Source organism: Lepidothrix coronata, unplaced genomic scaffold (genome assembly GCF_001604755.1).
Source record: "Lepidothrix coronata isolate B3197 unplaced genomic scaffold, Lepidothrix_coronata-1.0 Scaffold136, whole genome shotgun sequence".
In the NCBI taxonomy this organism is placed as follows: domain Eukaryota; kingdom Metazoa; phylum Chordata; class Aves; order Passeriformes; family Pipridae; genus Lepidothrix; species Lepidothrix coronata.
In genome coordinates this window covers 2046437-2071874 of record NW_016690316.1, presented here as the reverse complement: position 1 = coordinate 2071874, position 25438 = coordinate 2046437, and the positions used below count along the sequence as shown (strand labels likewise).

At 37.2% G+C, this 25438-nt stretch overlaps 1 protein-coding gene across 6 annotated transcripts in view; it reads left to right on the top strand.

Annotated features, from left to right (window-relative positions):
* Positions 1-4595: 4595 nt before the first annotated feature.
* PTBP2 (polypyrimidine tract binding protein 2) overlaps positions 4596-25438 on the top strand; it is a 49642-nt gene continuing 28799 nt past the window's right edge. For 4 of the 6 annotated variants that reach the window (XM_017827242.1, XM_017827240.1, XM_017827239.1 and 1 more), the window contains exons 1-3: positions 4596-4746; positions 6317-6347; positions 18838-18913. In XM_017827242.1, coding sequence (XP_017682731.1) covers positions 4739-4746; positions 6317-6347; positions 18838-18913 — 115 coding nt within the window. In that variant the 5' untranslated portion in view covers positions 4596-4738. Of the gene's footprint in view, positions 4747-6316; positions 6348-18837; positions 18914-25438 lie in introns of those variants that run through there. The other 2 variants (XM_017827243.1, XM_017827244.1) reach the window with 2 other exon arrangements.

Below are 25438 nucleotides of genomic sequence, written 5' to 3'. Positions count from 1 at the left end.
AGAGCTGCAGCCATGGCTGTACACGACCCACAACATGATCTTCAATCCACCACCAATCAGCTAAGACAAAAAACAAGAAAACCCTACGGAATGAAAGATGTTTGCAATCACCAGTGGCATATAATATTTGTAATAAAAAGTAAAACTGTTCTCCAGTCCTGAAGAAAGTAAATGTACATGTATTTAATCACAGTGATAGAAAAAGGTGAATTTGCTATGGAAAATAAATTTCCAGGTGGATATGGTACAAGCAAGAGAGGGAAAGTAGGCAGACAGATAATAATCTCGGAGTCAAATATAGGCCTCTGAACCTATACGAACATTCACTGACGTACAGTATGAGCTGTGTCACATGTTTCAGTGTTTGATACAGTAGAGAGCAGTTACACTCCCAGCCCGCCCAAGATAAGCTGTCTTTCTAGCAAGGACGCTAGAAATAAAATGCTGTAGAGCAGCCTGTGGGATTCAGACCAGCAGGATGAGTTCTGACTTGAACTTGAAAAAGAGACATTTATTGAGGGCACTGTGCTTGTAAGAACTACACAATAGCTTCAAAACCTTGATTAAGAAAACAAAGTAAATCAATGTAGACTGCTGAGAAGAAATGTTGATTAAGGACATTGTTTACAGGACCACAAAAAGATGAATAGCTGCTAATAAATGTTGGGACTTTGCTCAAAGGCATCTGGGGAATTTATGAAGATGATAAGGACTGGCTTAAGATAGATTAACGTGGCTTAATGTAACAAAGACTGGTACACCAAATGATCAACCTTTCCCATAATATCCAGAGGATCTGTTGTTCTAAGCAACACCATTTAATGACACTACTGTTAACAATATGGAGAAACTAAATAGACAGGGCTATTTAGTTTGGAGATAGGGAAAAATGGTTACTGTGCAAGTGCATCTAATAGTAAGAAGTATCATGTTCATCGAAGGAGTCACTAAGTTCGAGTTTTCACATAGTCTGATTGAAACAGTATGATATAATTTAAAAAAAAAGAGTTTGTTGAAATTCTCTGCCCAAGGTTCTCAAGAGAAACTAAGGTGATACAGTATTAACAGGTATATTATTTGATACATTAATAAATTTTTAATTATTAGTTATTAATACTACATTATTAAAAGATATTAAATGAAGGACAAGAAAAATGGTCTATTTTTTTCACAGTAGAGGGAGGTCAGTGGTAGAGTACCACAGGGACCTGTGCTGTTCAGCATATTCTTAAATGATCTGGAAAAAAGAGTGATTATTGAGGCGACCAAGTTTGCTGATGATGCTGAATTATTCATGGTAATAAAAACAAAAGCTGACCGTGAAGAATTGTGGAAAGCTCTCATGATACTGTGTGACTGAATGATGAAATGGCAAGTTGAATTCTGTGCTGAAAAATGGAAGTAATATTCAAGGGAGAAAAAAAGCCAAAATATATATGCAAAGTCCTGGAATCTAAATGAATGGCTTCCACACAGCAAAGAGTGCTTGAGTTGTGGGGGGTGTGAAAACAGCAGCTCATGGCTGTGTAGCATTCAAACATGCAAATGTGATTGGTATTATCAGAAAAGAAAAAGAATATAAAACCAGAAAGCACTCATTATGCACCTATATAAAGCCATTGGATTTGTAACTTGAATAATGATGACCATTATGTTCTTATAGAACAGAATTAGGAAAGGTGTATAAAAAGGCAAAACAAATTATTCAAAACATGGAATGACTTCTAATAGGGAAGACATTAAATTTACTAGGACATTAAATTTCCTAGGACTCTGGAAATAGAACTGAAGACAATATGACGAAGCTATATGCATTCATGAATGGCACGTTTAGGTGAATGGGGAAACTTATCTATTTTTTAAAAGAAAAGAACTAGTGGACATCAAAGGAAATTATTAGGCAGTGGGCCTGACACAAACGAAAGAAAATATTTTTCACACAGAGATTTCCAAAATTGCAGAATTTGTTGCCCTAGAATGCTGCAGGTGTCAAAAAGTACTCAGGCACGTTCTTGGACAAGATATTCTCTGAGAATGTGGATGCTGGGTTTTTTCCCCAGTAGCTCCAGAGATTCAGTTTGAGACAACATACAGCAGAAAATATCTTTGTGTGCTTTCTAGTTCCTAAAATCTTTCACTAAGCATTAACTACTCATAATGCTATTGAACTACACAGCTATTAGCTGTTCTTGAAATAAAAAGGCAACAACCAATCAAAGTGAAACATCTAAGTGTATCAGTCAAAGGAAACTATTTTGGAAAACAAAATATTATTACAGCAGTAGGATTACTAGGATTTCAAAAGAAAACTTTTGGAACTTTTGTACAGCCTATAGAAGTATCTACACTTAAACTTTTGTTAGAATAAAATGGATTGAGGATTTAAGCCCTCGTGTTTTGTAATGTAACAACTGAATGTGGAGGGTTTTGCTTGAGGTGTTTTACTGAATGATTGTCCCACTGGACATTTCAGCTGCCTTCTGAAATATCTGATGCAGGACTTCAGCAGAAAGTTGACAGGTCATAAGGACAAGGGGGTGGTTTTTTGCAGCAATCTTTTTCTGACCTTCTAAAACATTAGAAAAACAAAGCAAAGACATACTCTAGCAACAGAGAAAACAGATGACCAAGTCATTATTTGTGCTATCACAATGTCCCAAATATGGCAGACATTTCATCAGGCACTCAAAAGCATACTAAAAATGATCTAATAGTATAAAAAGGCAAAGCTACTTGAAGAGGAAAGTGGAATACCACATTGCACAAACACCTGAGCAAGAGAGTGTCATGGTATTTTATTAGTAACACACTGAATGTTGGTATCTTTTTTTCCCTTCTAAAATTAAATGCTCTAGGTTAGGGTTATGGTTAAGGTAAAATCCTGATTGATTAATTATCACTTTATTGATGGTTTGGGTGGGGAGGGGCAGATTTTTTCTCTATAAAGTCACATCCATTGTTTCAAACTCAAATTTGCAAACTCAGTTCCAGTGCCTTTTCTGCTATAAACACTCAACAGGAGCTCCTCAGTATCCCTTATAGGGAAGAGCATCTAACTCAGAGGATAAACTGAATGAGAATTAGCTCACTTAATTAGATAGATTCTGCTAGGTGTCATGAAAGAAGAAGAAAACAGGAATGTTACAGAAGAGAATATAAGGTTTGAAGATGGCATTACTATAAAGGCAAAGGAGGTAAGCAAGTCAGGCAGTGAGACAGAGAAGTCAAATGGAAAGACACCTTTTCTATTAATAACTAAGAAGTAGAAGGATTAGTACTTTTACAAATATAAAACTGAGCTATTTTCCACCTAGTAAACTGGTTGCTGCAGAGAACCAGAGTGACTTTTCCAGAACAGAACAACAAAAAGTCACAGAGTAGAATGAGGATTTGTATGTACTCCTACATACAAATGTTAAGTCAGTTATTAAGCTATTCATGAGGTCACTGTAGAGAAGAAGGATACAGGGGTATTAAAGCATACTGAAAATTTTCTAGTTATGGAGGTATGCATAGTTTTTTGGTTCCTAAATTCTTTATCATCTTCATTGTAATAGTTTCAGTGACAGACTCCAAGGCACTTACAGTAACCTGAAAAAAATAAAGTGCAATCAAGTAAGGGACTACTTCCTAAAAACATATTTTTGAAAATATAAAAATGACAGAACACGTTTTGAATACTTTTTAGTATTCTTCTGTGTTTGGGATCTTATAGGAACATTTGGATCACATTTTCAAGTTTTCTTTCATAGGTATAAAATCTTTAGTTCGACTTTTTGTTTGAATGCAATCCAGGACTGTCTCTCACACAGCTCTTTCTAGAAACTGTGTATCAAACATTTTGAGATTTGTGATGAAAGATTGAGACCTGCCAAAAAATAAGGGGGAAAAATAGTGTATTTCCTAATGGCCAGGCAGAGCAAATAGTTTGCACCCTGATGTGATAGTTTATAGAAAACCACGGTGACACGGATTTCTGTGAGGAAACAACCCAGCTCACTGCAATGGTTGATTTGTACGTTCATCTTAATTATTTTTTTAATAGTATTAGTGATCAGCCATATAGTCAACGTTGTTTCCCTGTCAGTGACTGCGCAGCCGAGGGCCCCAAGCGCTGGGGACAGGGCTCCCTGTAGGGGGACGGGGTGTACGGGGCTGCCCAGGCCATCTGAACATTTTCCGTGAGGACATGGGACCAGATCCCGGCGCTGGCAACAAGCGCGGGAACCCTCCACGCAACAAGTGGGGTCCGGCGGCTCAGCCGCGGGGCGGGCGGGAACGGCCAAGGCCTGAGGAACGCCCGGGGCGGGTCCGCCCCCGCCGCCCCCAGCGACCTGGGCGCTGTCGTGTGTCCCCCCACCCCGCAGTCCCGAAGCGGGGCGCCGGGGCGGGAGGAGCGGGAGCCGCCCCTCGGGACGCGCGTGACGGACCCGGGGTGCGGGTGCTGGACCCGCCGTGCGTGTGAAGGACTCCCCCGCCCCGTTCCCGCCCCGGGCGGGGCAGGCTCGCACCGCCTCACGAGCCGGCTCGGGCCGGGCGGCTGAGGGCAAAAAGCTTCGCCGGCGCGCAAGGCGCATGCGCGAGCGGCCGGCGCGTGCGCGGTAGCGGTGGCGGACGCGGAGCGGAGCCCGGCACTCGGCAACGCTCGGCGGTTCCCGTGCAGGCCAGGCCGCCATTTTCTCGCAGCCTCCCCGTGCGCGGCTCCTGTCCCGCTGCCCGCGCTCTGTCCTGCTCGGCAATGGACGGGTGAGTGGGGGCCGGGGCGTTGGGGGCGAGGGGCTGCCGCGCTGCTGCTGCCGGTCGGTGCTGGGACCTGTCCCGGTGCCTCGCTGGCTGACGGCGGGCGTCTCTGAGGGTGTGGGGAGCGGCGGGCTGCCCGCCGCGGGACGGCTGGAGCCTGAGATCTCCGTGCAGGCTGGGAGCGGGGCAAGACGGGGGTCAACGTCTCCGTAACCCCCCGGTAGGATCCCCCGCTCGAGTCGCCGGCGGATTTGGGCCACCCCCTGCTCAGTGCGGTGCCCGATACGGCGCGTCTCGACGTGAAGAGGCAGCGCGATCTACCCCCATCGGCCCCTCCAGAGCCTCTCTCTCCCTCTTGCTCTCCCGCCTATGCCTTGTCTCCCCCCGGGCGGGGGGTGACGAGGGGCACGCTGCGGGGCTCGGGTTTGTTTTGGAGCTGGCTGGAGGGGAGGAGCGATACCAGCGGGAGCCAGATGTCGAGCTCTTTTGTTTTCGGAAACTGCCTAATAAGCCCTTTGGCTTCTCCCCTCCCCAGGTAGAAAGATGTCTTTGTATATGCTGTGGACTGGCTGTAAGAGCCAAAGAAGGGAAGGTTGGAAGGAGTCGACCATGCGGGACAGCGAGGGCTGGGGTGGGCAGGCACCACACACAAGGCCTGCTTTTTGTTGGATTTGGAAAATGGGGCTGCTGGTTGTAGCCCTCGTCAGTGTAAATACAACAGCTTCTAGCTCACGCATTTCCTATTAAGTTGTTTACTCTACTTCAAACAGAGAAGCCATCTCTTTGGTATGCTTAAAGCATATAACCTTTCAACTGTGAGAGTTCTAAAGGCTTTTTATAGTTAATTGTGGTTATAATGTTAGGTTTTACAAATCCTGTCTGAGCAGTCTTGTCACTAATGAGTACTACATGGTGGAATGCTCTCATATATTCGTGTTTTCTTTTTTTTTTTTCTTCGTGTGGACTTACATTTCTGTTGGGATTGTGTTACACAGAGTGATGATGTCATAACCTCTAAGAAAAAGGTGGACCTTGACATACCTCTTGCAGAGTTTTGTATGGGTGTACCTCATTAAATTTCATATAAGTGTAACTGACAATGCATTCCTTTTTTTTCCAAGCTAATTTTAAAAAAAATGTTTTTGTTGTTTTCTGGTTTAAGAAGATCTCTAGGGCAGGCTGTGTTGCTGAATTAGCTGTCTAGTTAGCAGAGATGTTTGAGAAAAGTTCTGTGCTTGCTTTCAAATTATTTTACTTCCACCCTGTGGTCCACGTGTAGTCCGGAGACGAGAGTTTCCTAAAGAAATTTCCTGACAGTGCTGCACTGGAGTGACCTTTACTTGAAACTTTGTACTCTTTTGGAGAAGCCTGTAGTCTGGGGGAGCGCAGTGGCTTTTGTAGGTTTCTTTTGTACTTCCCCTCAGTCCTGCTGTGTTCTTGGAACACAGTTTCTTGATCAGGAAAGTTGTTGGCTATTTGTTTCCTCATTATTTTCTCATTGCAATACATTGAAAAGTTGAATTTGAAGATAAATTGGTTAACTTGTGTTCTTATTTGTTTTTTTTTTTTTTTACAGCATTGTCACTGATGTTGCAGTTGGTGTGAAGGTAGGATGTACACTTAACAAATAAGGGGGCAAACTGTTGATACAAAATTAACTACTTTGAGTATCAGTATTGCAAATTGGAAGATTTTAGCTAGTCATTGTGAGCTGATATCTAGTCAGCAGTATATGCTTTATTAACCAAAAATCCCCAGGGGTAAATCGAGGGCTCTACATAAAAGACCGTTCTAGGCACTGAACTGTAAACAGTGGTTCTAGATTAATGTAGTAGTGTCAGCTTCTTATTTTAAAGTTTAGTTTTGCGTATTTTTTCAAACAACACTTTCTCATTGTTGTGTGGTGCCTGTAAAAGTCGTGTTTTCTTCTCTCCCTCCTCCTCCTTATTTAAAAACAGTTACCACTGAAGTTAAAAAAGAAGTGACTGCCTGTAATAGGACTCAAGAAATATGGAAGGTAGAATTTGTTATGTAGACACAGAAGTGGGTGTTTGCTTTACTTTTTATTTCTCAAGTTTGGTTATGAACTTATCTTTTTTTAATAGCAAGGAAAAGGGTTGTTAATTTACTATTTATTTCAGGTTTTTTATTCAAATCTGTCTAAGGAATTAGATCTTTACTTCATAGTAGCAGACTAAGAAATAATGAGAAAGCAAAGATATATGAGACAAGGGAACTTTAATGAATGCTTGTGAGCAATTCTTTCAGTGGTAGGAACATAAAAGTTTAGTAGTGCATACAGTTAACTCTTCACATGTGGTCAGGGACTTTTTAGCTTGTGTTACTTACCTAACTTTTCACCTGAAGCTGATCTGTGTTAACTGCTTGCTAAGTCAGGCTTTGTCTAGTAAGGCTCAGGTGTGCAGATTCACTATCAGTCCTGCTGGATTTGGACTAGTTCCTACGTAATACAGCCAGCCTATAGATACAGCAGCTATTCTGTCAGATGTACCTGTATTATGTTCCTGAGCAGGCTTGCTTCTAGGAAGAGCTATAAGAAGTCAGTTATGTGGTCTCTGGACCCATCTGGCTCCATATGTTTATGCAGTGTTGGAGACAGGCTTAAAATCACTCTCTGAGTCGTGAGTCAAGTGTAGTTATTAAAGCACTTCTGTGGGAGCTAATCACAATAGAAATATGAACTGGCATGATTGTTTCTTTGTTGCCTGGGAGGACTGATTAAAGTTTAAGAATGTATTTAGTAGTTTGGAGGAATACCTAAGGAAGTTCCAAGAGTTCCAAGTTTTTCTGAAGTAAACTGATCATTTGCTTTGAGGCAAAAAAAAAAAAAAATCCATAAATTGCCCTCAGTCCTATCTAGTGAAGAAGCAGTTTCAGGTAAACCACGTATTACTTGAACCTTGGATTCTGACGTTCTCACTTCAGGAGAAGTAAATGGATTCAGTATCCCTTTCATTCTTTACTATGAGCAACTTTATGAGAATTTGAGCGTTATGAAATATGTTGCAATTTTGGAACCATTCTTTCAGATACTATCCAGACAGTGAAATGAAGACACTCCAGAGGACGTAACTGCTTCTTTCTGTTGATTATAGAAGTTATATTATGAGATTATGAGATTATAGAAGTTATATTATGAATATAAGAAAGAAAGCAAGCCAGGTGTATTGAAGGCAGTAATTAAAATAAATACAAGGAAAGGCACGGAAGTGTCAAAAAGTTGTGCTCTTTGCCTTGTAAAAATAGACTTGCTGTTCAGATTTTAAAAGAAAACAGTCTGTGCATGGAAGTAGTGTGAATAAATAAAGGTGATGATTTTCTGAAAAAGCTGTTAAATATAGGAGGAGTAAACTGGATTGTATTCTGGAGCTTCTCTAATTATCTCAAGATACTAATAATGGAAAATGGAATTTCTTTCTAATTGATATATACAGTGTAGGTAGCAGTCTTAATGCCAGCTTCAGTCATGTTTTGTGGAAGGCCATATGAAACATTTTTCCTTTTTGTTCTCTTCACTGCCCTTGATGCACTGAAGTTTTAAAGTTGAGGAATGCTTTACTGTAGGTGTATATAAATAACTGGGATCATTCATCCGGCCTTTCCTTGGCTGTTATCTTTTCTTTGGGATGCTATGGAAATGTGTAGACATTAAGTTTTGAATCTAAGCAATTGCATCAGCAGTTTTAATGCTATTCCAATGCTGCTTTTATTGTGACTGGATAGGCATTGGAGGTGAGCAGGGATTTACCTGTGTGAAATCAACTTATCCAGGATATTAGTTTCAACCAGTGCTTTCTTGAGATTTTTCGCCTACAGTATATATGCTGGTCAGTTATACAGCATGTTGTGATATATTCAGTTACACTTAGAGAAATGAATTGTGATATAAGACTCTTCTGTTTGGAAAATTTGCTTTATTTTATCATCAGTCATGTCAATACAAATTTGAAAATTTTATTAACTATTGTCTGGCTGGTTTCTCTCTTAAACAGAAAAGTGAGCATGTTACTTACATTTTTAAACCCATTTGTAAAAGAGTAACAGGAGTTAACTACTGTAGTGTGGGTATTGTTTTTCAATTAAAAGAGGGCTTTTGAGCTTTGAGGACTTCATATGGGCAAGGCAAGTATATAGTAGAAGGAATGCTTGCTTATAATGTTTTATTAAGAAATTTATAGTCTGAGTTACCTGCAAGTGAAGCTGATAAATTTGAAGCTACTGCCATTTATTTGTGCTGTACACTTGATTTAAGACATTTTTCTTCATCTGATGTTCAGTCTTCATTTTATTTACATGTTGAGTCACCAGAAAATAACACCAAAAGTGGATGAAAACATAAAACTTGGAATGGAGGTGGAAAAAATGACAAATACTATTTGAAAACTTGGTTTGCATACAGTAAATGTGGGGATTTGTGCAACTCAAAATATGTAATGGGAGCACACTTCCTAGCTAAAATCTGTCAGAGGAGCAGTGTGCTTTAATTTCTGAAAGCATTAGAACATGTTAAAACCCAGTCATCTTGTAAGTACATATGAAATAACTCTGATTTGGTCTGTAATGTCTTGTTTTGCTTACCTAGAATTCATGGAGGCAAAGAAGTGTCACTGCACACAGGTCACCCCTTACATTACTACTTACAAAGTAATGCAGAAAGAATGAACTTTAGTTCTGTCTGTTAGTTTGTGAACTCACATTGTGTGTAAGCAGTTTGTGTAAAGTGTACTTGAATAGAAGAGAGCTAAGAATTCCAGTAATGGTAGTATATTACATAGTTCAATTTTTTCAAAAATTTTCAGATTCTTGAAGAAGTTCTATACATGTTATGGATTTCTTCATGCACAGTTTTAAAAATTGCCATGTTATATAAAATGTTTGCATTTTTGTTTAAAAAAGGTACATCACAGTTGCTCTGCTCTTATTACATGAGATCCTTAGTTACTAAAAATAAAATGGCTTGCTAGTTAGCTACTAGTCTCAATCTTCTCATTGTTCACTGGCTGTATAGATTTGAGTATTTAATAATAAGCATCTAATAACTGTACTTTGAATTGCTCTCCTGTGTTCTCTTTGCAGTTACAATGCTTTAATCTTGTAAGTAAAGTGATTAGGTGCTTGGAGTGGTAGAGCCATGTATGAAGTATATAATGTATCTCTTCTCTGGAGTAATTAAAAGACTCTGGAGGGGTGTAAAACACGATGTAAAGAATATATGTCACACAGGTACAGGGAATAACTTAAGTGAATTTTGGGTGCATGTTGAGGATGATCTCTTCTACTGTATTTCAGTGTGTGCCACTTCAGTCTAATGTATCATCTTTCTCCTGGATGACGTGTAGCTGTGCAGTAAATGGGGCCTGAACAATTGAGTGACTCATTTTGTATATATGGAATGCATGTTTCAGAATGGCTGAGGTGTGCTTCTACCTGAGAGGAGAAAAGAAGCAGTCATTTCTTCATGGATGCATTGTTTGACTTCAGCATTTGGGAATTTTTGACATTGTTGAGAATATTTTGGGCTATACTAGCCAAAAACAGAGAGCTTCAGTTGCCAAGCATAGACAGCCCCAATTATAGCTAGGATGGAAAACTCATATTCCAATAAACATAATTTTGTAATGTTTAAAGATGTGGGGATGGCCTTTTTCTCCCAAAGTCAGGGCATTAGCCTTTGCAGTGCCCTTAAGAAAAGAGGGAATAATTAATGTGTATTTAGTTGGTTATGTTAGGGATGGGTAGAAGATGCTCAAAAGCACTGTTCTAGTATTTTTTAAGTTTTCCAGACAGTAAGGGATCACAAAGTCCCCCTATTTCCTGGTTGCTGAAACTTAACATGGAGGAATATAGTAGTATGGGGGAAGGACAGTAGCTAAAACCAGGAGAGATAGGAACTGATGGAGAGAAGAGAGAGAGAGCACAAAGTAGCAATCTGTAAAGTACTCTTGAAGCATTGTCCACTTTGGTTTTTTTAACTCAAGTTCTAAGGGGTAGTCTTCTCTTACAAAATTATAAAACACTGACCCTTTTTTGCTACTACTAACTGAGAGTTTCTTCATGGTGGAAACAAATACTGTGGGTACTTAGTGACTTATTTCATCTGTACACTGTATAATGAAAATTTGTATTGAAAAGTCAGAAATTCTAGCAAGTTGTCAGAAGACTAAATTTAAGAAGTGGAAAGATTTGTTTCAGTAGCTTGTTCCTTTCAGTTTTTTTCTGAAATCTTTTGCCTTCGCTGTTGTCATTTTGGCTACTTAAAATGAAGGAAGTGGTAGGATAAAAAATTAATTCATTCTTACAGACAAATGCCATGTGATTGTCTGTTTTATTGTATTTAAAATATTAGAATTATAGTTTCGAGCTATATTTTCATGTGTAATGTAATTACTAGTAGATTAGACAAAGGCAGTGATTTGAGAAAAATGGACTGTTTATGAATTGGAGAAACTGTTTTGTGTTAGCTAGGATAATGTTTCTAAACAACTTTTGTGTTGAATGATACTTAGTCGTGATAGTAGCAGTAGACAGTAAAAAAAGGTGTGGAACATTATAGCAGTGAAGTAAGAATGGTGTGACCATGTTCAGAAGTTTAGAACTGGCTTCTGGATTTGTCTCTTCAGCAGTGGCATGTCCTTGGTGACAAAAAATAACTTCCTACAGTGAAAGATATTTGCGCTCTTAGTAGCAGTAACTTTTATAAATTGACCCTGTTTGAAGTGGCTTTTGTATTTATTCTTAGAACAGTTTACTCCAATTCTTTTTTCTTTGTACCTTTTTTTTTTTTTTTAATGCTCATTCTACCACTGTAATATATGTGAAAAAATAAGGAGAGCTTAAAGTGGAAGGAAAGGAAGAATGCTGAAAATTAGTTTGTGCTCTGTAGTAAGTATGCATCAATGTAAGGAAGATTTACTATATCTATTTGATGTGTTTTAATGTCTGTCACTAATTGGAAATCACCTATTCTTTATTTGTAACAGAACACTTATATTTGCATCTTAATGGGGGAGTTGTACAAAGAGAAATGCTTTGGGATGGTCCTGTGCAGGGCCAGGAGTCAGAATCCGTGATCCTTGTGGGTCCCTTCCAGCTCGGCATATTCTATGGTTCTATGATCTGAAAAATATGAGCTAATACCAGCATGAAAATACCTTTCCCATTTCTTAAAGCTTTGAGCCATGTTTTCACAAGCAAATCAAGCTTCATTCCAGTTTTTTCTGTCACTGTAATACTTGAGCAACAGATGTTTAGGTAGCCAATTCACAGACCTCTCTTGGGAACTTAACCAGGATAAAGCTAAGCTGACAAAATAGTGAGTTACATCTTTTTACTCAGATTTGTACCAAAGCGTGCGGTTGCATAAGTGCTTGTAGCAATATAGAATTGGGAAGGACGGAATGCGAACAAGTGCTGGGGCCAGGGGGAAGGTAGGATTGCTGCATTTGATGGTAGTTGGTTCAAATGAGGCTGTGGTTTCACAAGCTGTTAATGGGACTGTGATGTTTGATTTAGAGGTTTGGGTATTTTTTTATAGCTGCACGTACATGCAGCTGTATTTAGCTTTTCATAAAATCAGTTCTATAAATGTTTAACATGAGTATTGAGTTACAGACAAACTAGCACTAGTGCTTTTAATTTATTATTGGAAATAGCAGATAATTTAGTAGGAAATACCTTCCATGTTGATCCCACCTTGAGGTGTAGAAACAGCTACTGAAGGACCAAATCTGTACATCTGGGGGCCATGATTCTCTATCTGGAAAGCAGAGAACATCCAGATCATAGCTGTAGTAAGTTGTTCTCACCTATTCTAATTTACTGCCAGTAATGTACAGCTGTTTGAGAGTAACACTTTCTTTCCTGGCAAAAGTGGAATAGAAAGTCTGAAACACTGGAATAAATGATCTTGTTAGCGTACTTTCTCCTTGATCTTTGAAGTGTTGATTCATTTGAAACAAGGTTCTTGCCTGGCGTCTTTCCTTACAATTGAAAGTTTGGAGGTTTCCAGATAGGGCTGTGTGACATGGTGCAAGTGGAGATTTAATTCTTTACTCTTTGACTTTTTGGTTTAATAGTCCATCTTGATCTTTTGGTGCTTTGAGAAATTTGGCTCTTTTCAGGGGAGTTGAGAATTGTCTCCTTTCCATCTTAAAGACTTTTCAAATTCCATTGATTGCTCTCAATTCCTACAAACTTTTAATGTTTTTATGGATGAGGTACATAGCATATACTATGTGAATAGTTGCAAGAATAAAAGCTTAATTTTCTCCTAGATCCTTTCTTACTGAAAAACTGAGAGTGTTAAAATGGCAAAGTTAGTTGTTTGGCTGTGTGAACAATATATACTTGGCTGAGAAGAGTATGGAAAAGAATTGAAGTAGGGTGAAAAAGTAAATATATGGAGAGCAGTAAGTATGGAAAGGTGGTCATATTGTATCCAGTTAACATTTGGATTTTCATTCAGTATTAAGTTACAAGTGAGTTATTAAGCACCCATGGAGTGCATGACCTTATTTGATAAGATTTCATGCTAATATATTTAAATAGTGTAACCTTTAAAAAAAATCAAGTAGGTGTACTCCTTTAATGTAAGCTTCTGGTGAAGTGATAACAAGCTGAAAGTTTAAACAGTGTGTAAAGTATTTATGAACCTGCATGGAGTTTCTTTTGGATTGTACATTTGGACTTGGCTTGTCTTGTCCTGAACGGGTCTTCTGTGATCCTGTACATATGAGAGGTGCAAGAAATTCATTAGGGTAATCTATATTAGTGCATGTAGTCGGAGCATAAGGCAGATCAGGTGTTTCTTCTTCACCAAAGAGTATGTGAGGATATATTTATGCAGGGATTCGTTAAAAATATATCATGTTAAAAATGAAGCATTCGTTGAATTCTGATCCGTCACACATGTAAACTCAATGAAGTTTATAAATGTTGTGTTGGGGGCTTTAAAATGTGTTGTTCTGTTGTTTCCAACGTCCAGTCCCTAAAGTTAATTCAGATACTAAAGTAGTGTGTTTGCAGGTGTGTATCTGTTAGAGGGGAATGCTTAATGTCTTGGTTGAAATTGTCATGTCCTTTTATTCCTCTCCCATACTATCAGGTTTCTGGCTCGCTCTTAAATTGTTCCCAGATATTGTTAGAAATGAACTATTTTACAGTGCTGTTGGATTTCCTTAAATCGTGAGATCTGTCTCCTGGCTTGTCATACCCCTTGGGAAATTTGTGCCTGTAGGCTGAGAATGACTGTGGTAAATGTGCAGTGCAACTAAAGTTTTCCTATTTTTCTTTCAGCTGGGGGAGAAGGGGGAGAGAGGGAAATGGGGAGGGCAGAAGCATCATGTTTTTTGAGAAAGGTTTTTAATATCAACAAATTCGAATGCCACAAATGAGAGGATTTATCAGAAAATGTATTTTTCAATATCTTTGAGTGTCGTCTTTATATTTTCCAGTGCAAATTTCAGAAGTTATTTTAGATGATACCGTTGACTTCTTAACAAAGTGCAGTTTTGTCACTTTTTTACTGTTTCTAATAGTATTGGTTTAGTGTTCTTGTAGTATTGTAGTGCTTCTACACACATTTGTAATATGCCTTCTGTAATACACTGCTGTGTTAGGTTCAGCCATAACTGCTGATCCGTCTCCATAGCCCTGAATTATTGGGAAAGTAGCTCATGTTTCTTGGTCATAAACAGTTTTCAAAAAGTACTTGCATGCATAAAAGGCTAAATCGCTTTAGTAACTCTCAAGCCAAAGTTGTTACTCTCTGGTTGTACCTTGGATGTAATAAAATCTGGGCAATGTCTGAAATATTTAAAGCCTTATCTGGCATGTGAGGACAATAGTTGGCAAAGACTTCTATATAGTATAATTTTGATTAGCCTGGAAGGATAGTATGCCTGTAATGACTTCCTGAAATTACATAGCTACTTAATATAACCTGTGATAGCATGAAGCTTTATAGTGGTCTCTTCGGGGGGGGCAAAATCTGAAATCCTTCTATGTAAATCCAGCTTGTGTAGTGAGGGATTTTGGGTTAGCTATGACTATTAAAGCAAGGAGCTAGGAGAATAATTTGCTAAGCTAGGGGCTTCTTTTTCTTTGTATACTTGATTTTGTAAATTCTAGAAGTGACAGCATATACAATAACTATTCATTTACCGAAGTGGTATCTTTAATTTACAGTATATAAAATAATTTTTGTATATGTAATTTTGCATTTTAATTATGTATTAAAAGTGTGAGCTGGTGTATTTTTTATCTTTTTTTGAAAGTGAGTCCTACATGTCAGTTTTACATAATTCCATTGATTGAAGCTATACATTAACATGATGTTTTCACACCATGGATGGAAATGCCCTCATGGGGGCAAGGGTGTGATAACATGAGCTTTGTTGAAAGGACAGTATTGACTGCAATAAAGTCAAGGTTCACTCACTGCAAGATGTTAGTTTGGCAATTCCCTTGAGATTTTTTTTTTGTACTAGTATTTTTGCAGATGCTGGTTTCATAAAGAAATGTTCTAAATATCTCTGATATGAGTAGTTAGTGGTTAGCTTTTATGGAAGATTAATGTAGATTAATCTTCTTAACATTCGTAGGAATAGAAACAAGGCAGTGAAAACTTGTACTGTTGAGGACTGCATGTCAGAAGATGACCTATTAATAGTATAATAGCAGTTTGTACTTCTTATTTTGTCCTTTATAATCTCCTTGCCTCATGCTATAATGGATATTCAATTAGTCTCTATCATGTTGCTATTACAGTAACATTTCTTTGCAGTCTGTGATGAAATAAAATCATTGTGGTGGTTTTTGTTTGTTTGTTATTTTAACTTGTATGTGAATGTTTCTGCCATCTATGTGTTCATGATCTTCAGTATTGTTACACAATCTCGAGCTTGCTTTGATTCTTTAAACTCAGCAGTTTGCACAGATGGGGGGAAAAATGAAGTGAACATTGCTCTTGGATCTTCCATTCTTCTTGAATCTGATTCACTATGCTCTTCGAAGATCTGACTTTAGTTTCCTTAACCTCTGAAACACTCAATACAATTACCTAATTTAGTTTAAAGGGTTCTTTGTTTTGCATGATTTAACTAGCAGAACCGCTGTGCTTGAAAATAAGACTAATTAAATATTCAGGATGCTTGGAAAATTAGTTATAGTTCTTGAAATTTGTAGCAGAGTTATGTCTGTGACATAGCAGAGTTATGAAAAGCTTTGCTCTTGGAGCAAGATGTCAGTCCTTTGTGTCTTAGCACCCTCTGAGAGAAGATGCACATAAAACCAAATCCAGGCACCCCAAAGAACAAATTGAATAAAATCTCATCTCTGCTGAATAAATGTAAGTAAAATAAGTATTTATGTCTGTGTAATTCAGGAAATGCTTGTGTCACGTAGTAGTGCCCGTCTAAGAGCACACATTGGCTTACTTGGGATACTTATATTAAATTGCTTTATTAGAAACCCAGCATCTTCAGATAACCCTTTTGAAGTAAATCACAATTACCAGGCAGTTACTGGTTTTGATTTTGTAATTTAGTCATTCTGTGTCCAAGTACATCATGTGTCTTTTGTTGCATAGCTGGTTTTAAAGTTACACATTGAATGAAGTATAGAGCTGACTAGGCTGCTTAAGAAGCAATTAGGAAAAACAGGCATGTATATCTAGTAAAGATGATTACTCACACGGTAAGAGAGATCTTTGACCAAAAGGTTGACAAGTATGTATGGGAGTGAGTTAGCAGAGGGTTGCTGTACATTTGTGATTTCATGGGGGGCTGGAAAAACATTCCACATATGAATCTGTTCATTTGTGAATCAGACTTTTGAACACTAATTTATGCGGATAAGACAAGTGTAGAATTATGATACAGGCCAATGTAAGAACTTCATATTTATTTATTTGTTCTTCTGAAGCAAAAATGTTAAAACTTTCAAGTGCAATGCTAAAATCTTGTGATTGACTATGAAGGTATTCATGAAATGTAAAATGATATGTTTCAAAATGAAGAGAGAACTGTTCATGAAACACAAATACAGTAACTGAATATCCACTCTATTGGGTAATTTGTGCTTTTTGAAAGCCTGATTTACTAGGAGCCAGAAGTGTATGCAGTCACACTTGCGTTCTTTCATTCAGCAGTTGCTCTTGTAAGAAACTTTCTGAAGCTGAAGACAACTCAAATTTGAGATATTTCAGAATTGTAAAGTTCTGCATGTTCTGGGAAGAGCATTCATTTGGTACTGGGGTTACTTCAGCTGTTTATGTAGTAACTGCTGTACCATTGCAAATTAATGTCTGTCATATTGAGGGGAAAAACATGCTGCTGAATTATGTTAAGCAGCTTGACTGTGAACGGATTCAGTCTCTGCTGCTACTTCTGCCTCTTGAGTTGAGCTGTCCAGGCTGCAGACAGGGGCTCGCAGGCAAGGCTAGGTGGGTAGCTGCAAGCAGAAAAAACTGCTGTTACCACTCAGTAAGCTAGTGCTGCTAGTAATCTTGAACATTACGTTAGAAAATAGAACATTAAAGAGAAAGAAGGAATATCTATGTTTCAGCTCACAGTGGGTGCCCCTGTTAGTGTATTGTATTTATAGTAGAAAGCAATGTGGTTTGAATAACAGAGAGTTTCTATAACTTCTCTATTTTGCTTCTCAGCTTTGTCTAGCTAAATTTTTCCTTGGTTATATCTGATTAAAAATGCATCCTTATATTGAAAAGGACAAGACTTAGTCCTTCTCATGGTCCTACCTAATCTTGGTATTAGGTACGATGCAATTTTAAAGGAACTCTGTTGCTGATCTGATAGGCACGGCTTTGTTACTTGCTACGTACCCTTAAGAGCTTAGAGCATTCAATAAATTGTATAAAGATTCTGATGTTGAAAACTACATAAACTTTAATGGCTCTATGTGTGCATATACCTATTTAAATTTAACATACTGTTCTGTGTGTGGACACAGTGCAATATGATAAAATGGTAAAGGTTTGGTTTTTATACGTCTTTCAGTTGTACTGTCTAGAAAGGTGATAGCCTCAGATTAATTTATTATGCATTATTGAGGTGCTCTGTAAAACATATTCACTAACTAGTCATGATTCTGTTGTAGTATCCACAACAGAGGTGAAAATATTTATTTTTATAAAGATGGGTAGTAACTTGTTTTCTTTCATCATTTCCATTTTAGCTGTGATCTGGATTAGTCTTAAGGGTGCTGTGGAAATACTTTTTAAGTGGGGATAGAACCTACAAGAAATTAAAGATAATATTCAAAGGATGCTTTAAATTTTTTTTTTATTGAAAGATCATGTAAATATTTTGTAGGCTTTTTGGGAGGTTAAGTCTTGAGGGATGAAGGGGGCTGGGTGGTAAAAGAAAAAAAAAAGGAAAGAAAAAGGTGTGAAAAGCTTAAGTCTCTTCAGTTACATCAAATGCCCATCTTACAAATAATTTGAGAAGAAAGGCTTATCTTGTGTGTTTTCAGTATAAACCCTCCTGATTTTTGCAGCCCACTTTCAAGTAATTCATTAATTGATATTTGTCATGTTTTAAGAATTACAATGAAGATGTAATTCTCTGCCCTAAATTGTGTTTTGCAGAACAAATGGATGTCCCCAGAATGAAAATTGATCATTTCCTGTGAAGACAAATCTTTTTTTTTTTTTAAATAGGGGTGTCAGAATTGAGCTAAACTCCATATTTCGATTTGTATAGATTTCCTTTGTAGTTTCAGTTAGATATAATAATTTAATATATATGTGTACTAAAGTATAAAATTATGAGTTAATTTAAATGTTATTGAAATAGACTATATTTAATCATAATAATATTTTAGTTTGAAATGCTGGACAAAATTATTGTTCAGCAGTTCTCATTGTGTCTAGAGATGGCTTCATTTCAGTGGTGGGTTAAACAACTGTGCTTAAGCTGCTCTCATTTCAGATTGCCATGTAAATATACCGTTTTACTTAGATTTCAAGTTGTTGCACTTATCTGAAAAGAGGAAGTATCATCTTTAAAAATCACAAAATAGAGGAAAAAAAATCTCTTACTGTCTCTTTCTTTTTAGAGAGGATCTGACGAACTTCTTTCAGGCAGTGTACTCAATAGCCCGAACTCTAACATGAGCAGCATGGTAGTTACTGGTAAGTGATGCCCTTTCAAAGGAGAAATCTATAATTTATACTTGGACTCATTTCCTTTTTACAAGGGGAGAACACTGAAACAAGAATCTGTCGTGCTATAGAGGGATGAACTGTTGGCATGTATTAGACTGTAGTGACCTTATATATACACAAACCTTGGGTATCTGAGAAGAATAATCCCATAAAACAGTAGGCAACTTTGAGATGTCTGCACACTAAATTGTTGGTGAGTGATGGGATGAAAAATTACACTTGTCTTGTACAGCTGCTTTTAAAATAAGGAATCCCAAGTGCCAAGCAAAGGTAAACAGCTTAACTCCTCTGTGGCATCAACTTTTTCACACTTAGACACCTGCAAGTCTGGGCATTACAGGGAAGAGCACTGTGCCAGTTTCGTACTACAGTATGGATTCAGGAGAGCAGAGTTTTCCTCTGTTCTGATTGACTGCTAAAGCAGGAAGCTTCGCTTTGCTCCTACAGTTTGAGATTGCAGTGGTGAATGTCAGTGCAAAGTGAGTGGTTATTCTTTAATCAAATTTCTGGTGATGCAAGATAGGTTTTTGGCACTTATTAAAATGTCTTCTTTTGCAGTTGATGCTCCTGTATGTTGAATGTGCATTGAATTCCCTTGGAAAGCTTATTTTAGAGGTCTTGCCTTTTTTTTTTTTTCATCTTGTCAGTTGTTTTGTGTTTGGTTTGTTGGGTTTTTTTTTCCTTAGAGATGTGGAGGAATTGATTCATGGTATCAGAGGGTTGCTGGGCTTTCCAATTAGTTGCCTGGTTCACTGCTTTACTGTGCCTTATTTTCTGTATTTATGTGCTGAGCACTATAATCACTGATTTTAGTAGCAGACTCTTTCCATTTAATCTATTAGTAAGAGATTGGGATTCAGGATGCAATTTCCTGTTATATTTAGGGTGCTGTGGTAGCAGCTGTTGCCAGAATGGGTAGCTCTATGCTTTCTCATCCTACATCCTTAGCACAAGCAGAAAAAAACCTCACCCAACTTCACATGTTTCTGCTATACTCTCTTCTGTTGGAGTGCTAATAAACTTGCAGAATAAGCTAATCCAGCATTTAACTATACTAACAAAATGATGTTTTCCCTTGGAGCAGTCATGTGCTTGCACATGGATCAGTCATGTGTTTGCACAGTTGATAAACATAGTGCAGTGTTGGGAGGAGGAAGAGAACCACTTCCATTGGCAGTTCTGTAACCAGAGGTGAAAAGGTGATGATACTTTGGAATAGATCAAAAGTGCAGTGTAGTGCATTCATAGCCATTTTGAATTCTGGTTCTGGAAGAGGTCCCTCTTGTTTCGTTTTCTTGATGTCCTCTGCAGTCCTGGATATTAATTAGTGCTTCAGCAGTTTTCTTAACTTAAATGAGAAGCTAGAATGAAAAGGAGTTCAAGTTGTATGTGTAAGAGTTTGGATTTGGGCAGTGGGAGGGGGAGGGAGAGCACTGTTATGAGGACAAAGTTCTAAATATTACATAATTTTCCACATATATTTTCAGAAAAACTTTTAGTTCAGGAAAACTAAATGCAACTTAATTTATCAGAGGAAAAAAAGGCTAAAGGAAAAGAATTGAATTATTATAATTTTGAGTTTTCAGAAGAAAAAGTGCAGAAGCTTGTCTAAGCAGCCTTTACATAGAAATTCTTCTCTTTGTGAAAAGTTCTTAAAATGGAAAAGGCTGTTTTGATCTCATGAGGTTAATTTGGGAGTTTGATGTATTTAACAAATACAGATGTTCATTCCCATCTTGTTTTTATTTCCACCCATTTTAAGCTGATTTAGGGTTTGGGTTTTATTCTTGTGAGTTTCTTTGTTGTATGGGTGTTTTGGGTTTTTGTGTGTGTGTTCCTTTTTTTGTGTGTGTGTTTTGTTTGGGGTTTTTTTGTTGTTTTTGCATCCAGAACCATGAGTGACTTCTCAAGAAACGATCTCATTAGCAAGCAGCAGCGGCCAGAGCAGTGACCTGGCTCCTGTAGTAGCAGTTGACTGTTGTAAAAGGTTTCGTATAAGTTGTGTAGTACATAAAGGAGGTTGGTTGGTGGAAAAATAATCACAAACAAACAAAAACCCACACTCTGAATACAGTCCTGTAATTCAAATAATTCTCCACAGAGGTCAGTGGAAAGGGGGCTAGTTTGTTTGGAGATTTTTTTTTTTAAAACAGTTTCTTGTTATTGTATTCAAATTTAACTTCTGCCTGCCTTTTTTAAATAGCATAAAAAACCCTGTAGAGTAGGATAAATCCAGTATTAAGTTCAGTATTATTTCTGAATATATCCTCCTGTAGCTGTCTGACTTATTGTGGACCTGGAAGTATTTTTCCAGACTTGCACAGTTTACAAGTTCAGATTGTAAACTCAGAATTAATTAGATCTGAAATGGAAACTTGTGTGTTAATTTTTCTGTCACCACCTCCTGAAACCCAATGAGTTCAAATGTTCTTTGTGTCTGAATTGATGTCCTCCTTTTGCTTCAGTTCTGCTATTACTGTTCTCTTTAGAAGAATTTAAAACTTCTGTGAATAGAGTTTATTTTGCTGTAGCCAAGGCATAGTAGTGAGGAATCTTTCTCAGATTTTCTAGGGCTTAAGAGATCTGTGATCACTTATTAAGTTCTTTGTAAATGAGACACATTGTAGAAATCGGCCTATTCTGTAACTCTTGAAACTGATATGCCTTTTAGGGCTAATGCCCTTTCATTCTTAGAGTTGGGAAGTGTCATGATTTTATCAGACCTGGCCATTGTTTTCTGATGTATCTAGAAACCTATTCTGGTTTTGACCTTGATATTTCCAGTATCTGATCCCATGATATTTTTTCAAGCAGATACAGAGATCAACAGAAGAAAGAGACAGTTTGTAATCCTCTGAGCCTCATTGGTAAAAGTATGCACAATCAAAAAACCAGTTGTTGCTAGTAGTGCCCTAGCAGGGCAGAACTTAGAGCAAAACCTTGTCAATCACAGCCTCATTTCTTTCTAAATCTGTGCTATAGAAACATTAACCTAAACCCAAATGCTTAAGTTATAAAACAAATGTAACTTTTTATGGAAGTGTGTGTTTTTGGTAGAACTGAGGGCTGTGTCATTATGGGTGAGGCTGAAGATGAGTTTTTAAAAACCAACTTCCTACCCTTTTATCATGGTAACTGTTCCATTAGTGGTTTTTTGTATTCAGCTGCCATTCCGTCAGAATACTGTAGTACTTTAATGCTTTTATGAATACTCTTACTCTAATTTTTTCTTAGTGAAAGGCATGAGAGGAATGGTTTCTCTGCCCTATAGAGAGTATTACATATGAATCCTGTCATATTTTTTTGTGAAAGAGATATGTGAAATTGGTGTGCAAACATTTCATTTGTGTTCTTATTGATTATTTGAACCACTCATAATTTTATAAACAATATGAAATAAGGAAATGCCTACTGTGTTGGACATGGCTCAAAATCCAAGGCTCGATCCTTGGGCATTTCCTAAGCATTTGTGTCATCAGTATCCACCTTCAAGACCGTACAGGTAAGAGGAGATTGACAATATGTTGTATTAACATTCACTACAAGTGAAGTTACTGTCTTAGGTACCTTCTGTGTCTTTTGCGTAGAGAAACCTTAAAAGAAAGACTGCGATGAGCGTGACTCCTGTGTGAGTTCTTTTATCACTTAATTCAGAACCGTTGTATCTCCTGAACATGATTTGATTCGTGTCATTGTGGAATTGTGGAATTTCAGATAAGCATTTGTATTTAAATATACAAGATTTATTTTTTTTCCTAAACTAGTTTGAATAGTATGGCAGAACAGTAGTCTGTAAACATTGAGGGAAGAATCCCATCTACTAGATTAGAATTTGTAGCAAGGGAAGACAGCCTGTAAAGTTCCAGGTCAGCAAATATCTAAGCTTTTCTAAGAAGTTCTTTTTTTATGTTAGATGTTTAAGTTTCTGACCTTTTTGACACCAGCTGACACTAATATGTTGAAGTTGTACTGTCGGAACTACAGACCTTCTGCTACTGCTTGAACTACTACTAGTGTTTTCCTTTAGCTTTTCTGAAAAATATTTTTAAAGTTTATTTGTATTTTCTATCTTAATCTTGTTTGATTCTGATCTCTTTGTAGAGCATAACCTTATCATAAAGATCTGTGAGTTAATTTTTTTCATGTTGGTGCACAATGACTGGAAAGGCTGTTTGGGTAAACTAAAATGATTTGGTAACAAGATTCTGAGAAACCAGAGCTGAAACCAGGATATTTAAAAAATATTTTTGACTCTGGGTGTTTATGAAGACATTAGTAATGCACATTGTAAATGATTGTACATAAATAACTTTTTTACCTTTCAGTGCTTATGTTCAGTAAATACATAACTGCAGTTGTTTATTCTGCAGCTTTTAAATTGAAGAAAAAAGTCTCTTTAAGAACTACGAAAGGTGTTTCCTCTGTAATGGGTTGCTTTTATGCTGAACTTGTGAGGCTTTTGCTGTTCAGATGGAGTAGTACTTAATGGAAGTTCTAGGAATAGTTACCTGTATGAGGCTGCTCATGCCATGAACTGTAAATGTTACATTTTTAAGGGATGTAGATAAAAAGTAAAAGATGTTAATGACAGTTCTGTGAAAATTGGCTTGTCAAAGACAAGGGATTGAAACAGAGAAATTGTCAGATTTTCTTGTTACAGCTGCCACCAATTTCATTGTTCACGTTTGTGTGTTTAAGGTAAATCAGTAGAAACATTCCAAAAATCCTTTTGTAACTGAGCTCACCAAACTCCTGGAGCTTTAAATGATACTATTAATCTAGATCTTGTTTTTACTTAATTAGCAGGGAATGTTAGCAGTGACTTTGGTAGGTAATTCATTGTATTAACAGAGTACTTAGCACTGAGGCATACAAGCTAATAATATTTCAAGTGCTGTGTTTAACTTGGGGAATAAACATAGATGTGCCATTTTTTGATAGCACATTAAGAAAAATTGGTTATTAGTTAACATTAATGATGCCTAAACATAGATAATTTACTTCTGAAGTTTGTAAATTGATTACAGTTAATAATAATTGGAAAGATTTGAAGAAGTACATCACATGTGATTGGAAAGTATAATAATTTAATAATATAGTATAATTTACATTTTTCTACAGATATGCACGTAGATGAGCTACATTTTAATGCTCTGAATGTCTGAACAATATAATCTTTTTGTAAATTAAGAAACAAAAATAAAAAAAACCTCAGGATGAGAGAAATTAAATGTGGCTATTATTATTAATTTAGGTAGTTTCTGTCTGCATCACTATGCCATGGTAATTCATTGTTGTTCCACTTCAGTTGGATTTTACTCTAGCTGTAGTATTTTTATATATTTTTAAGTGCTAAATTGAAGTGTATTAGTTTTAGGCTGTGCAACACTGAAAAGCCACTATATCATATTGTGAATGTGTTATCATCGTTACTTAGAAAACATAATGCTCAGTGGATTTTGAAATAGGGGTGCAGCCTATGTGCAGATGTGCCAGATAAAAGCTGTGTAGTAGTTAAATTTCTTAATTGTTTCACCTTGTTTACTTCTTTAAGCTCATACTCCTGTTAAGCAATATTCTTTGTACTAAAAGCTAGTTGATTGGTCAAGATTTTCATTTGCACATGACCCACGTCCGTGGTAAACAACAAAAAACCCCCACCAACCAAAGCATAATTAACAGTGACCATGTAATCTCTAATTTTAAGATTAACAAATGCATACTTCAGACAAGTTCATATTCTATGTGTCTCTACCTTATTTTTGGGCATAGTATCTCCTTTTTTGTTCTTTCAAGCATTTTAAATTCCAGATTTTATCTTTAATTTGAGCTTTTGAAGATTTGTGTATTAAAACAAAGATCCTATTTTTTTGGTTTTGGGAACCTGTTAGCACTTGTGGAGAAGTTTGTCACTGGATCAGACAACAGGTCTCCTTTTCCTACATTCTGTCACTTCATCAGGGCCGGGTACATATATTTAAGGAAAGAACCTTCCAGAAATGAAACCACATGATCTCTGTTATACCCTCTCAATTTGTAATTATCTACAGTTTCCATAGCTGGTTGTTTGAGGCAGATGATTGTGTTCAGTAGCCAGTGCAACATTTACTATTTCTGTGTGGTCATAATCCACAACTGTAAACTAGATCTCTTCATAATTCCACTGCCTTTCTCTTAGTTACTTATTTCCTATCTTAATATGTGTCCTGTGTTGTTCCACTTGCTGATAACATTAAATTTCGTATATTTAGCCAGGGTGAAACAAGAAGTACTTTCTACATTAGCATCAGTAATGAATACTGCTGTTAGTAAGCTTCTTTACTACATACAAACTCATTGTACTGGACAACAAAATAAGTGTTCCAGGAAGGCCTAAAATAAAGTACCTAAAATAAAGATCTCAGAACTCTTAGATGTTATTTGTGTATTTCTCAACAAATAAAAAAAATTTGTGCAGAGAAAGTCCTCTAGGATGAAATTTTATGAAAAATA